Genomic DNA, 16,577 nt, shown 5'->3' with positions numbered 1-16,577 from the left:
ATACACACTTTTTTTTTTTTTTTTTTTTTTTTTTGCGGTACGCGGGCCTCTCACTGTTGTGGCTTCTCCCGTTGCGGAGCACAGGCTCCAGACGGCAGGCTCAGCGGCCATGGCTCACGGGCCCAGCCGCTCCGCAGCACGTGGGATCTTCCAGGACCGGGGCATGAACCCGTGTCCCCTGCATCAGCAAGCGGACTCTCAACCACTGTGCCACCGGGGAAGCCCCAAAATACATACTTTTTATGTTCAAAATAAGAGGTCTATTACATGCACTTTGCGAAACCAGATAAATTTGGGAAGGTGTTTTTAAAACATCAACATTTAGATAGTAAAATAAAGCTCCCATTCCTGACAAAATCATCATTCCATACATTAGTCAGTTTCAAAGTTTCAGTGAATTGCAATGACTAAAGGCAGGTTGTAGTAGGCTCTCTGGTCTCAAGGTTGGAATTGCCCTATGCAGGCAGCACATGCAACATTACAGTTGTGCTCAGAAGAAATGCATGTGTTTATTTCAGAGCAGGATGGGGTCTATTTACATTTTAAAAATCCTTGTAGGTTTCATGTTATTTCAACCCCAGGCTCTTGGCTGAAATATACATGATCTTCTTTCATAGCTTGCAGGTCTAGAGGCTCTAGCATCTTGATTTCCACTTGGACTTGAATATTTCAGAGCCAGCTTGGATGAGGAGTGATGTCTGGGTACCACACAGGAACTTTGGTGCAAGAGGACTGCTTTTCCCAGGACGAAATAGTTCTAGAGTCTTTGGGTACCTACTTTTTCAAGCTCTGATTTTCCTAGGACACAGACAGCTTTGAGCTGAGCTTTCTCCTCTAGTTAATGTTTCTGGTGCTCTTCCTTTATTCATTGGACTTTCATCTGATGTTATATCCCCACAGCCTGAAGAACTTATTTCCAGCATTTCTTTTTTTTTTTCCCCCAGCATTTCTTATAGTGCAGATTTGTTGGAGACAAGTTCTCTCAGCCTTTATTTGCCTAAAAATGTCTTTTATTTTGCTTTCAGTTTTGAAGGATAATTTCCCTGTATATAGGAGTCTAGGTTGACAGGTTTTGGTTTTTTCTTTCAAATTACAGATGCCATTCCTTCCATTGTCTCTATCCCCATTGTTTTCAATGAGAAATCAGTTATAGATCTTATCATGGACAACCATGGTATGTAATGGGTCTTTTTTCCTCTGGCTGCTTTTAATATTTTTCTCTTTATCTTTGTTTTTCGGCAGTTTGATTATGATTGCTGAATTATGGTTTTCATTCTTTTGACTCTGCTTGGGGCTCTGTGAGCTGTTGGATCTTTGGGCTGATGTCTTAAATTTCAGAAAATCCTTGACCATTATCTCTTCAAGTATTTCTTCTGCCACATACTCATTCTCTCCTCTCCTTCAGAGACTCTAGTTGTACTTTCAACATTTTGGTATTGCCCCACAATACTCAGATGTGTTGTTCTTTTCCCCCTCATTGCTTTCTTCTTTATATTTATATTTGGATAATTTCTATTAACTTATCTTTAATTCATTGTTCTTTCTCTGCTGTGACTACTCTGCTCTTAAGCCCATCAAATGAATATTTTTCCCTCACATTCTATTTTTGTGTCTAGTGTTTCCATTTGGTCTCTTTTTTTCTAGTTTTGATTTTGAAAATTTGAAATTCCCCATCTCTTTTCACATGCTATTCGCCTTTTCTATTATTTATCCTAACTATTTTAAAGTTCTTGCCTGATTATTTAAACATCTGAGTCATTTGTGTATCTGCTTCTATTGGTTGCTTTTGCTCTTGATTATGGTCTTGTTTTTTGCTTCTTTGTGTATGTCATAATTTTTATAATATGATGGATATTGTGTATGAAAGAAGAGTAGAGCCTAAATAATATTTACCTTTAGAAGAGGAGATACTCCTTCTGTTGGGCCTCTAGTGTGGAGGGGTCTGAATCAATCTAATCTGTACTTCAGGTGGGGCTGGGCTTGACTGCATCTTTAGTTGATTTTACCACTGTCTTCAAATGTTTTGAAGGTGGGATCAAGACTTTCTCCCCAGCAGGGCTGGGATCTGAGCACTGGTGAGATTCTAGAGACCCCTATTACTAACAGCCCAGCCCAGCCCAGCCCAGCCACAATTTTCCCAAATAACAGAATTGCTCTCTCTGCAACCTGACCACCAGCTTTTTGAGGTGCTGGGGATTATTGTCCAGTCCTGCCTGCAGTTTTCTGCTCCAATATACATTTTGCCAAGAATCTGATTTGGGTTCTGTCAGAAACAGACACTGAGATATTATTTGACTGCAACTAGTTTATTTGGGAATTGATCCCAGAAAACACTGGTAGAGAGTGGAGAATTGAGACAGGGAAGGGAAGGCAGCCAATAAATGTGGCTCATCAAGCCAGTTACCAATGCAGGCAAACATAGCTGAGTCCTGCTGGGGATGCTCTGAGAGAGAGTGTAGAGCATGCATCAGAGATGCCCCCACTGAGGGGCCAAGAGCTGGGTGGGGTTCTATGCACTACCTCTATTTCAGGTTGGGTGAGGGCTGCTCCCAGGAGCATTAACACAGAGGCCAAGTGTGCTGGTGTGGGGGGAGAGGAGATAGAAAAAAACCTTAACCAGGTGCAGAGTCACAGGTGTGCAGCTGTAATGTAAGTGCCTGACAACAAGCTTTTTGATTGCTGAGGTAACCATTTCAAAAGACGTCCATTTTGAATAAACATGTTGGCAGCTACTAGCAAAACAACTAGATAAGGAATCAGGATGTCCACCCATGAAGGTTCCTCTTTCAGAAAGCCCTGGATAACCTAGATAACTGACCACTTGGGTGACTGCCTTCCCCTTCCTGTGTCCTAATTCCTCCCCATACGTTTTAAATTTGCCAATAAAGAGTGAATCCACAAAATGCTAGACACCCCACCCTCAGACCCCAATAAAGGCAGAGCCCCAAGTCCATGCTTGCTCACTCCCTCTCTCAACTCTCTCCCCTCAACTTCACTGTGTGGCCCTTGGGCATGCTATTCACCTTACTCAAAGTTCCCTGATGGTTTCTTGCTGAAGTGTATCCTGTGATCATAAGAAGAGCCACAAGAGCCAGACCAGTCATAAATAGGGGCTCCGTGGGAGAAATGTGTGTAGAGCCCCCAATGAGTGATGTGTGCCCAGACAAGCACCATAGGCATTCCTAACTGAGGGCACTGCCATCAGTAGGCTTGGGACCGACAGAATAGTCTTCAGACCGACAGAATAGTCTTCAGAACTGAGGAGATCCGGATGGGGCACCAAAGGTGAGTTATATAGGGAGAAATCTGAGTTAACTAGCACCATGTTTCCAATTCACTCCAGTGTTATCTTAGCATCCCCACCCCGCCCCCGCTGGTTGGAAGCCTGAACAAGTGCCGATCTGTCCATCCCTTGTTGTGGCCCTGGATGTAGGTGCCATGTTCCCTCTCCCCATTTTACAGATGAGGAAACTGAGGCTCAAAGAAGGGCTGAGTAGCCCAAGAATACAACTAGGTGAAGGCAGGACTGGGATTTTCTTTTCTGTTTGTTTTTGTTTGTTTGTTTATGAAATATAGTTGATTTCCAATGTTATGTTAGTTTCTGGTGTACAGCAAAGTGACTGTTTTATATATATATATTCTTTTCCATTTTTCATGTACTTTTCCATTATGGTTTACAGGATATTGAATATAGTTCCCTGTGCTATACAGTAGGACCTTGTTGTTTATCTATTTTATATGTGGTAGTTTGTATATGCTTCCCAAACTCTTAATTTAGCCCTCCCCCCACCTCCCTTCCCCTTTGCTAACTATAAGTTTGTTTTCTACATCTGAGAGTCTGTTTCTGTTTTGTAAATAATTCATTTGTATCATATTTTAGATTCCACATATAAGTGTTATCATATGGTATTTGCCTTTCTCTTTCTGGCTTACTTCACTTAGTATGATAATCTCTAGGTCCATCCATGTTGCTGCAAATGGCATTATTTCATTCTTTTTATGGCTGAGTAGTATTCCATTGTATATATATATGCCATATCTTCTTTATCCATTTATCTGTTGATGGACACTTAGGTTGCTTCCATGTCTTGGCTATTGTAAAGAGTGCTGTAATGAACACTGAGGTGCATGTATTTTTTTGAATTAGAATTTTCTCTGGATTTATGCCCAGGAGTGGGATTGCTGTATCATATGGCAACTCTAGTTTTAGTTTTTTGAGGAACCTCCATACTGTTTTCCATAGTGGCTGCACCAATTTTCATTCAGGACTGGGATTTTCAAACTCAAGTGTGTCTGACCCTAAAGTCCGAGTTCCTTGCTAGACTGAAGGATATTACTGAGGACAATCAGTGAACGAAGGAGTAAAGGGAAGCAACCGAGAGGCCTGATGAAAGGGCTGGGGATGTCTTCCACGATCGTGTTTGGTGCCTTGATTTCTCAGGGAGGCTACAAGGTATGAGGTCCAGAAATCTGGAGCTTTGGGATGATTCTTTAGTGGCCATATTCCTCTCTTCCTCAAACTCTCACTTCCTCAACAGGACATACAAGACCATCTGCGACTCATTTCCACGCCACCTCTCTTTTCCCTATAACAACAGGCATGTTCCTACTTTCCCACCATGATATCCCCTATTCCCCCCGTCTTCCCTTATTCATCTTGGAAATCCTTCTACTTCTGAGGCTTCCCCACCCCCCCCGGAGGGAAGCCTTCCCAGACTGCCTCTTTCAGAAGTATTTGTTCCTCCTCCCAACCAAGAACACACTATTTCTACCTCTACTGAAAACAGACTCTGTTACTCTGGGTCACTATAAGTCATTGGCAAACCTGGCTCCCTCCCTAGATTGAGTTCCTTGAGGATGTGGTTGGACTCTTATACTTCTACAGCCCCTCCAATGCCTGGCAAGGTGCCCTTGTTCCTCCACCTACGACTTCTACATGACTCACTCTTGGTGCCCCATCCATATCCCCTCAGCGTACTCCTCTGTTCCTGAAGGCTGCTCACCACACATTACAACTCTGCACTGGGTTGTTTTTTCTGACCCTATCCTTCCACACACTTGGCCTCTGTGTTTATGTTCCTGGGAGCATCCCTCACCTAACCACTGATGGAGCTGGTGGATAGAACCCCAGCTCCTGACCCCTCAGCAGGGACAGTTCTGATGCACATTCTATACTTCCTCCCAGATCATCCCCAGCAGGATTGAGCACCAACAATCGCCTACACTGGCCAGCCCCCAGGAGACACCAAGAGATGTTTCCTGGACTGCGCTGAATTGCAGATCCCTAGAATAAAGAAGCCCAGTGTCATTTATTAAAAGATCAAAGGTGAGATGGTTTCTCCCAACTTATAGGCCATCTGAGCATTTTGGAGCTGAATTAATGTTGGCATCCTATTCAGTCAAGTTGCTTACCAAAGAGATGGAGCCCTTGCTGGATCTGGTCACCATCTTTCTTTGTTTCTGGACTGAGACCCCACAGGTAATTGTTTCTTCTTTGATGCTGGACAAATGTTGCTTCCTTTGCAGTGTTCCCGTGGCTGAACTCCACAGACTGACCACGCCACCCTGTGACACCGTCAGCAGCGTGACCCTGGAAGCCAGCACTGCCGTGCACACCCCGGGGTCAGAGGCATCCCCCAGGGTACGGAAAATCAGCTCTTCAGTTTCCAGATTCCAAGCATTGACCTAAAGGAATGATGAAAAGAAAGAGCCATGTCAGGAGACCTAGTCTGCAAGTTTTCCAGAGTCGAATGCAGGACTTCTTCTTCTTCTTTTTTTTTTTTTTGTCATTGCAATCAAAACATTTTTTTTCTTTGTACAATTTTGTAAAGTTCCTTTCCATTTACAGTTATTACAAAATATTGGCTATATTAAGACTTATTCTTTTTTATAGTTCAGGCATTTTATTGTCGACACTCTGTCAGTTTAAAAAAAAAGGAGTGGGGAAGGGGGAGGGATCCTGGATTGGATCTTGGAATGGCAAAAGGACATTCGTGAAAAAATGGATAAAATCCAAATAAAGTCTGGAACTGAGTTGATAGTAATTGTCAATATTAATGTCTGAGTTTTGACAAATGTACGCTGGTTATATAAGATGCTGACTTTGCAGAAGGCTGGAACAAGGCCATACGGGAACTCTCTCTACTATCTTTATAGCTTTTACATAAATGTAAAATTGTTCTAAAATAAAGTTTTAAAAATAGAAAAACAGTCAGCTATGCCATGTGCCTATATGTTCATTCCAAGTAATTGCTGATTAATAATTAAAGAGGTTTCATTTTTAACCTTACCCCCAGAAGTACCTTTTTATCAGCAGGAATCATTTAAATAGTAAACATTTCCCATTAATTCTATTTGTGGGATTTACACTAAAGAAATAAGGAGAGATACACACAAAGATATATGTACAAGGAAAGTTACCTCAGCCATTTGAAAGTGCAAAGAAATGGAAACAACCTACATGTCCAGTAATGAGGGATTAGTTAAATAAACTACAGCAGAGCCATGCAACGGAATCTTATGAAATCACTAATCATGCTGTTTTTGAAGAATGTTTAAAGTTATGGGCAAAAATAGCTTTATAAAACTGCTTAGGGACTTCCCTGGTGGCACAGTGTTTAAGAATCCACCTGCCAATGCAGGGGACATGGGTGCGATCCCTGGTCCGGGAAGATCCCACATGCCGCAGAGCAACTAAGCCCATGTGCCACAGCTACTGAACCTGTGCTCTAGAGCCCACACGCCACAACTACTGAGCCAGCACCTAGAGCCTGTGCTCCACAATAAGAGAAGCCACCGCAGTGAGAAGCCTGCACACTACAACGAAGAATAGCCCCCACTCTCCACTGCTAGAGATCCCTGGTCCGGGAAGATCCCACATGCCGCAGAGCAACTAAGCCCATGTGCCACAGCTACTGAACCTGTGCTCTAGAGCCCACACGCCACAACTACTGAGCCCGCACCTAGAGCCTGTGCTCCACAATAAGAGAAGCCACCGCAGTGAGAAGCCTGCACACTACAACGAAGAATAGCCCCCACTCTCCACTGCTAGAGAAAGCCCTCGCGCAGCAATGAAGACCCAACGCAGCCAAAAATAAATAAATAAATAAATAAATAAATAAATTTATTTATTTTAAAAAACCGTGTATATGGTTTTATCCCCATTTTGTTTCATACGCACATGCACACGTGCACACACACACACACGCACCACGTAAAGCAAAATCATGTAAATGTTAATAATGGTAATGTTTGCAATTATTTATTATATATTATTTCTTTACTGTATTTTCCAAACTTTTGCTGATAACAAAGCTGATCTCTATAATAAGTCTTGAAATCAACCCACACTTCTGTAATATTTAAGCCTACATTGTCCAATAAAAATATAATGCAAGCCACACATGACTTTATATTTTTTATTAGCCACCTTAAAAAAGGTAAAAAGAAACAAGTGATATCAATTTCAATGATATACTTTATTTAACCCAGTATATCCAAATTTTATCATTTCAACATGTAATCAATATAAAATTATTATTGAAATATTTTACCTTTTTTATGATACTGAGTCTTTGAAATCCACTGTGTGTTTTATACTTACGGTACATCTCAATTTGGAATAGCCACATTTAAAGTGCTCAATAACCACATCTAGCTGGTGGTTCTCCACTTTGGACAGCATAGTTTGTAAGCTACCAATATTACTTACATTAACAACCACCAATTACTAATAAAATAGAATAATTAATAGCTATTAATTATTTGTTGCTTACTATGTACCCAACACTATGAAGGGTGTTTTACATTCATTATCTCATGAGGTAGAGGAAGAATTGAGGCAGAGAGGTGAGGTGGTACAATCAAGATTACTCAGCTTGCAAAGAAGTAAACCGGGAGTTAGATACAGATTTGCCCCATGCCTTTAATTGTTAAGCTTTAACCCATTATTCTGTTGTGTGTTTCTATTCATAAAATGATCAGATTATAGAGTTATGATTGACATAATGGAATAACACAGCAGAAAACATATTGTTTTCAGATGCATGTGGAACATTTACCAAGAGAGAGTATTTCAATAAATTTGAAAGGATTCACATAATGCAAATGGAATTATATTAGGAAAAAAATAACAACACTATCTGGGAACCTCTCAAATATTTGGAAATGAATATCACACTGCTAAATAGCCCATAGATCAAAGGACAAATCAAAAGGGAAATGCTAAAAGTATTTTGAACTAAATGTAAATGATAACATAACATATCAAAGTTCATGGGATGTAGGTAAAGTAGTACTCAGAGGGAAATTTATAGCACTAAAAAAATGACTGCATTAAAAAAGGTGAAAGGTCTTAAACCTTAGGATCAGAAAGATCTATCAAGATCATCTAATCCAACTATGAGTTTTGAAGCCCTTTATGGCACCCTCTCAAGTGGTTGTGTACCTCTGTTTACAGTCCCCCTGTCCCATATCAGGGAGCCCCTCCTTATATAAACACCATATGCCATCTTTGACTTCTCTGGTCTCAGCTTTACTTTGCAAACAGGGCAAGTGTTTATTACTTTTGAGCTAGATGCTGAATACACAACCTTCTTTGCTTCATCCACATGAAGGCTCGAGATCTGAGGTTCAGTGGGATCTTTTGAGCCTCCATCCCAAATGGTGAATTTCTCCTGGCCAGAAAGTAAGTTCCACAAGCACAGGGTGTGATCCTTCGAGGTAGAGATGGCAAGCGATCCTTTGACAAACACTTTCACACACCTCACCTCTCCTGCAGCAGGCCAGGGTGGAGGATAGTATATTAGCTGGGAACATTTTGACCTTCCAACTACCATAACTTCTGTTGGCTTGGAAATTCCCTGGTTTCCCAAAGGAAAGATGGATAGATTAGAACATATCCAAATTACAAATAATGGAATGTGGCAAAGCTAAACTGAGTGTAACAACTGGTTGGGATTAAATCAATTGCCCAAATGTTGAATCTGTATTAAATAGAGATCATCGAAATGTATAAAAGGTTATCATCATCCAGGGAGTATTTAAAATTAATAAACAAAAAGAAAACCAAAATAAAATTATAGGAGAAGATTTCATACTCTTGGAGAGATATTTTTCTAAGGAGAACAAAATTTGGAAGACATAAAGGGGAAAAATTGATAAACTGGATAACATAAAAGTGTAAAATTTCAGGAGGATAAACATGAAAGGCATATGACACATTAGGAGGAAATATTTGCAGTATATAACAGATAAATGGAGACCCTCTTTAATAAACAAAGAGTTTCTACAAATAAGCAACAAAAACGCAAACAACTTACAAACTGGACAAATAATATAACAAGAGATTTACAGAAATAGTACCAGTGGACAATAAACATTTGAAAATGATGTTCAATCTCACTAGTAGTCACAAAATGCAACATGAAATACCAATATCATTATTATCCATCGTATTGGCAAAAACTATGAATTAATTGCTGGAGTGCTGGCAAAGGTACAAGAAATCAGTTAATCTCATACCATGCTGATGGGAGTATAAGTTGATATAAATTTGCAGAAGGGTAATTTGGTGACATTTATTAAAAGTTAAAATGTGCAATATCTTAGTTTTGATAGTATACTATAGTTATGTAAGACATTGCTAGCCTGGAAAGGTAGATAAAAGGTACACGGGAATTCTCTGTACTATTTCAGCAAATTTCTCTGAGTCTGTAGTTATTTTTAGAACAAAAAGCCAAGAAAAAGACGGGAAAATGAACAATGTGCATACAATTTGACTCAGAAATCCCACTTCTAGGAATGTGTCTTACAGAAATAATAGCATATGTGTGTGAAGATGGAGAAGGACTTTAATTGCAACACTGTCTGTGTAAAAAGAAAACTGAAAACAACCTGTCTATGAAAAGGGAGTTGGTTAAGTAATACGGTACATCCATGTAAAGAATATTAGGCAGGCATTAAAAATAATAAAATGGATATATACATACACCTAATAATAATTATTATTACAACAGCCAATACTTACTGAGTGCTTTCTGTGTGCCAAACATAGTTGTAAGTGGTTAACATGCATTAAATTCTTTTAATCTCATGACAACTCGTGAGGTACTATTATTATCCCATTGTATAGATGGGGAAACTGAGCCACAGCCGAGTACAGTAACTTATCCAAAGCCACATGGTTAATAAATAATGGAGCTAGGATCTCAGCTTGGAGCCCAGGCTCTCAATCACCACAAAACATTGTTACAACCTACTGCAACAAAAGCAAGCTGCAACCCAGTATATAAAACAGCATGATGTAATTTTTGACAAAAGCTCAAAGGACAGAGCTATGTCTGCATAAGCCTAGAGAAAAATTGCTAATGGCATATAACAGACTGTCTGCACTGATCACTTCCCGGGGGACACTGAAGGGTGAGGGGAGAGTAAAGGAAGGGAATTTTACTTTAGAATTCATATGTCAGCAGTATTAGGGGTGATTTTTATTTCTTGCAATTGCGGTATTTTTCAACCAAAATTTCTATAAATAGTAATGCTTTATAATATATCCCCATACATCGGATACTATATCACTGCTAAAGTGAATTAGAGATATATACATGATATGGAAAGAGGCAAAATATGTGATGTTAACTAAAAAAAAAAAAAGACCATGGTTATATATAGTCATATAACCTTGTGCAACCTGGTTATTGGAGATATAGATATAGATACAGATATAGATATAGATATAGATATGCAGTTGTAAAGAGATGGTCAAGTTACACACCATTTCCATCCATGGATATAATAGCCAAGAAGAGAGATAAGAGTAGAGTGTGGTAAAATATTTAGAAAGTGATGAGCTTTGAGTATTTATTACCTTGTTTTAATATAATCTATTTAATTGTATGTTTCTATAATTTAATGTTCAAGAATGGCTGTGTTTGGACATAGAGAACAGACTTGTGGTTGCCAAGTGGGAGAGGGAAGTGGGGGAGGGATGGACTGGGAGTTTGGGGTTAGTAGATGCAAACTATTACATACAGAATGGATGAACAACAAGGTCTTACTGTATAGCACAGGGAACTATATTCAATATCCTGGGATAAACCATGATGGAAAAGAATATAAAAAAGAATGTATATATGTGTATAACTGAGTTACTTTGCTGTACAGCAGAAATTAACACAACATTGTAAATATACTATACTTCAATAAAAAAAAATAAATTAAAAAAAGAAGAATGGTTGTGTTTGACAATCACCTCACCAAATTCTTGAAAATTTCAGTCAGCTCTCACAAGCCAGTACCAACCACCTCCAGCATGCTGTCACAGGATCGGAAACTTTCACTTCCCCTATTACGTAGGTCTATAATGTTTTCAGTTTTTTCAGTAAATTGATTATTGAGCTTTTTTGATTACAAATAATAAGAGTTTGAGGACTTTAAAAAAATGAATCAAGGTCACCATTGGTAAATGGGCTCAGGCCTTGAAGAGATGGCTCTCACACACAGATACAGAGATTGAATAGACCTCTAGGAAAGTAGCTATCCTGATGATGATAAAATAGAGGGAATCTTATTTGACAGATACTCTGTCAGTATCCACCCCACTCCAACCCTTCAGACAAAAAAGAGTAAAAGGAAAACATCTAATGCTGGGAGCTTTGGGGTTGGAGAGTGTTTTAATCTGTTACAATCTGTTTGGAAACAATAAGATCACACTTCTCAAAACCCATAAGAATGTTCACACCTTTCAATTCAAGAATACCACTCACTAGAAATATTCAACAGAATGGAAAAATATTGGCAAGAGTAAAAACAGATTCATCCCGGTGTTATCCAAATAGCAGATAACTAGAAATAGCCTAAATAGCCAAAAAAATTTTTTAATAGTTTAATAAATACTGGAACACTATCTGGCGAGAGAAATGAAATATTTTTGGTGCAGTTAGGCATTATAAAGATGAAGATTCAATGAATCACAGCAGCGTTATTCATAACAGCTCCAAACTGGGAACAATGTAAATGTCCTTTAAGTGATGAATGGATTAAAACCTCTGTTCCTTCCATGCAATGGAATACGGCTCAGCAATGCAAAGGAACAAACTATCCATACATGTAACAATACAGATGAACTCAAACATGTTATGTGGAGTGAAGGAAATCCCATGCAAAAGACCACATAGAATACAATTTCATTTATATGAAATGTCCAGAAAATACTAATCTGTAGACTCAGAGAGCACATCAGTGGTTACCATGGAGCTGGGGGTGGGAGCAGGAGGGATCTCCTTGGGGTGATGGAAAGTTCTACAGCAGGATTATGGTGATGGTGGCACAATTTGGTAAATTTACTACAAAATCATTGACTATATGTTCAAAACAGGTGTATTGTATGGTATGTAAATTATACCTCAATAAAGTTGTTTTTAAAAAGATTCCATGAAAACAAAAGAATATTTATGGCAAAATGTTGAGAAAAAAATAATAAAACCGTGTACACACTTAGATTGCAATAATATAATATTTTAACATCTTTATTGAGATATAATTCACAAGCATAAAATTCACCCATTCATGTACAACAGTATAATTCACTGTTCTGGGAAATGTACATTCCCAGAGTTGTGCAACCATCACCACAGGCTAAGTTTTGAGCATTTTCATAACCTCAAATACTGTCACTCCCTCCCTTTTCTCTCCTTATCATTTAAGCCATCTTAAATTGTATAATCAATGATACTAATACATTCACGATGTTGTGCAAACGTCACCTCTATCGGATTCCAGAACATTTTTGTCACCCAAAAAGGAAACCCCGTCCCCATTAGCAGTCTCTCTCCATCCCCCTTCCACCAGCCCCTGGCAACCACTAATCTGCTTTCTGTCTCTCCAGATTTACCTGTTGCAGACATTTCATATAAATGAATCACATACAATGTAGTCTTTTGTGACTGGCTTCTTTCATTTGATACAATATCCTAAACTCCAGCCTTACAGCTTCCTTGCTACTCTATCAATGTTCCAACCTCTTCTTCTCAGGGTTTTTGCACTGGTTGTTTCCCACACCTGGGATGCTCTACCCTCCTGACCTTTGCACACTTATTCATAGCCTTTGTATCTTGGCTGAGCGTCCCTGCTCAGAGAAATCCTTTCCCTAACTGCCCTAAGTCAGTCACTTTGGTTATTGTAGCTCATGACACCCTGTTTTCCTCATTACACTTATTGTAATTTGTAACTACATTTTTGTCCGGCTTGCCTTCTCAAATACATGGATCTGACTCAGGGCCGGGATTAGGGCGAGGCAAGTAAGGCACTTAACCTCGGGTGCAAAGTTTAAGGAGGTACCAAATTGTTGAGTTTTCCTTTTGCCTCTCTCTCCAGTATGGATTGGCACAGCACTATTACTCATCCCGTCTTTAAGACAGGTTGATATTTATTCATCGTGGATTTTTTTGCGTTAATTTTTTGATTTTTAAAAATTGCATTTGCAGGACTTTCCACAGTGGTTAAGAATCCGTCCTGCGATGCAGGGGACGCCGGTTTGATCCCTGGTCAGGGAACTAAGATCCCACATGCCGCGGGGCAACTAAAGCTCACGCGCCACAACTAATGAGCCCTCATGCTCTGGAGCCTGTGCGCTACAACTAGAGAAAAGTCCATGCACTACAAGGAACAGCCCGTGCGCCAAAACGAAAGGTCCCGCGTGCTGCAACTAAGACCCAATGCAGCCAATAAACAAACAAACAAATAAATAAATAATTGCATTCGGGACTTCCCCAGCAGTCCAGTGGTTAAGACTCCATGCTTCCACTGCAGGGAGCATGGGTTTGATCCCTGGTTGGGGAACTAAGATCCCGCATGCTGTGTGGCATGGCCAAAACAAAATAAATAAATAAAAAATAAACACATTGCACTGAAATATTATGATGACCGAGTTTTTTTTTAACTTTGGGATGCTCCTAAATTTTGCACCCAAGGGGTGTGCCTCACTCCCCTTACCCGAGTTTCGGCCCTGATCTGTCTCTCTTCAGCCTCAGATCAGGGCCTGGTACACAGTAAGCACTCAATAATTGCTGGAATGAATCAACCATAGCTGTGATGGTTTTGTAGAAATGAAAACGTTACTTAGGCTCTGAGAGACTGTGGTAGACAAATTGCATAAATGACCACAATCCTTTACCCTCCAAGATCTATACCTTTTGCGGTGTGACTTAGCTCCTCCCATCAAGAGATGAAGCCAATTTCCCTACCCATTGATTCTGGATTGTTCTTGGGACCTCCTTTGGCCAACAGAATGTGAAGGGGTGCCAGTTCCAAGGCCAGTTCCAGGCCTTCAGAGACCTTGTATACTTCTGCTTGCCCTCTTGAGACCCTGTCTCTGCCCAGGCTCACCTGCTGGAGGATGAGAGATCATGTGGAGCAGAGTTGAGTTGTCTCAGCTAAGATATATATATATATATATATATATATATATATATCACATCTTCTTTGTCCATTCATCTGTCAATGAACATGTACGTTGTTTCCAAGTCTTGGCTATTTTAAATACTGCTGCTATGAACACAGGGGTGCATGTATCTTTTCAAATTATATTTTTGTCCAGATATATGCCCAGGAGTAGGACTGCTGGATCATATGGCAACTTTATTTTTAGTTTTTTGAGGAACCTCCATATACTATTCTCCACAGTGGCTGCACCAATTTATATTCCTGTTTGGGGTGTTTTGTTATGTGGCTATAGCTAGCTGATGCAGGAACAAAGGCCAGGGTTTTAATACAGAGAAATGAATTGGTAGTGAAGGGGCCCCAGGGGACTGACTGATTGCTGTGGGACTCTAGGAGGAAGCTGATCATAAACCCCACTTCCTGAGCCTCACCTGTGTGTCCAGGTAGGATGTGGATCACCTGCTGTTCTTCCATATCCCACACAGCTACCATGCCCTCCTGGATGCCAACCACCAGCAGCTTCTCTTCCAGTCTATATATATCACATCTTCTTTGTCCATTCATCTGTCAATGAACATGTACGTTGTTTCCAAGTCTTGGCTATTTTAAATACTGCTGCTATGAACACAGGGGTGCATGTATCTTTTCAAATTATATTTTTGTCCAGATATATGCCCAGGAGTAGGACTGCTGGATCATATGGCAACTTTATTTTTAGTTTTTTGAGGAACCTCCATATACTATTCTCCACAGTGGCTGCACCAATTTATATTCCTGTTTGGGGTGTTTTGTTATGTGGCTATAGCTAGCTGATGCAGGAACAAAGGCCAGGGTTTTAATACAGAGAAATGAATTGGTAGTGAAGGGGCCCCAGGGGACTGACTGATTGCTGTGGGACTCTAGGAGGAAGCTGATCATAAACCCCACTTCCTGAGCCTCACCTGTGTGTCCAGGTAGGATGTGGATCACCTGCTGTTCTTCCATATCCCACACAGCTACCATGCCCTCCTGGATGCCAACCACCAGCAGCTTCTCTTCCAGTCTCCATGCCATGGCAGTGATGTCTGCAGCCACACAGAAACAAGAGTTCATGTGTCTGAGTGCTCAGCCATGAGGTACTCTAATGGGCCCCCCACTTCACAGATAAGGAAACTGAGGCACAGACAGAGTCAGTTCCTTGTCCAGAGTCACACATCTAGAAGTGGCAGAGCCAGGATTTCAAAGCCAGCACTGTCAGATGCCAGATGCAGACTCTGGGCTGTAATGTTTATGTTGATCTGAGGTAGGAAAATGGACTAAACCACTCCTCAGTCATAAGTGTCTCTAGTTCAGTGGTTCCTACCCAGCAGTGATTCTGCCCCCCAGGGCACACTGGGAAATGTCTGGAGACATTTTTGGTTGTTACAGCTGGGGACCAGGATGCTACTGGCATCTGATGGGTGGAGGCAGGGATGCTGCTCAACATCCTGCAGAGCACACGATGGCCCCACCCCAGAGAAGGATCCAGCCGCAAATGTCAGTGATGCATGGTTGAGTGCAGCTGGAGAAGACTCAGGAATGGAATTATATTGGCTGAGGATGAGAACCCTGCTTTTGACTTCTCTTTGAGTTCGATCTGTGTGGGAAAAGAAGGGCTGGTGCCCCAAAGAAAAAAATATTTGCCAATAGTTTGAGCAAACACAGCCCAAGGCTCTCTGCTGGGTGGATCCTGATTGGATCATTGCTGAAGAGAGAGAGGGACCAAGTTACACTGGAGAAAACATCAGCCCGAATATCAGGAGACCAGACTTTCTGAATGCCCTGATTAAGTCCTTTTCCTGCTCTGTGCCTCAGTTTCCTCATTTGTAAGGTGATGGGGGAGGTGCTGAAATCAGAGCCAGTCCAGGTCTGAGAATCCAGAATTGTGTTTCTACCTCATCGGGACAGGGCTTGAAGAGATAAGATTTTTTTTTTCTTTTTTTCCCCTTTTTTTTTTTTTTTTTTTGAGGGGCGGGGGATCACTCACTCACTGTGTGACCTTGGAAATGTGAACTCAAACTTCTCATTTTAAAAATGGAGAAACTGGGCTTCCCTGGTGGCGCAGTGGTTGAGAGTCCGCCTGCCGATGCAGGGGACACGGGTTCGTGCCCCGGTCCGGG

At 40.6% G+C, this 16,577-nt stretch overlaps 1 protein-coding gene across 1 annotated transcript in view; it reads right to left on the bottom strand.

Moving 5' to 3' along the window:
* The window catches only part of NWD1 (NACHT and WD repeat domain containing 1), a 70,349-nt gene that overhangs the window by 18,076 nt on the left and 35,696 nt on the right, over positions 1–16,577 (bottom strand). The window contains 3 exon segments of the mRNA XM_028495133.1: positions 5,355–5,685; positions 8,565–8,773; positions 15,381–15,503. Of these exon segments, the coding sequence (XP_028350934.1) occupies positions 5,355–5,685; positions 8,565–8,773; positions 15,381–15,503 (663 nt within the window).

The sequence above is a fragment of the Physeter macrocephalus genome, chromosome 2 (assembly GCF_002837175.3).
Source record: "Physeter macrocephalus isolate SW-GA chromosome 2, ASM283717v5, whole genome shotgun sequence".
NCBI lineage: Eukaryota > Metazoa > Chordata > Mammalia > Artiodactyla > Physeteridae > Physeter > Physeter macrocephalus.
The sequence above is the reverse complement of the archived record's forward strand: the minus strand, read 5'-3'. Positions and strand labels throughout refer to the sequence as shown.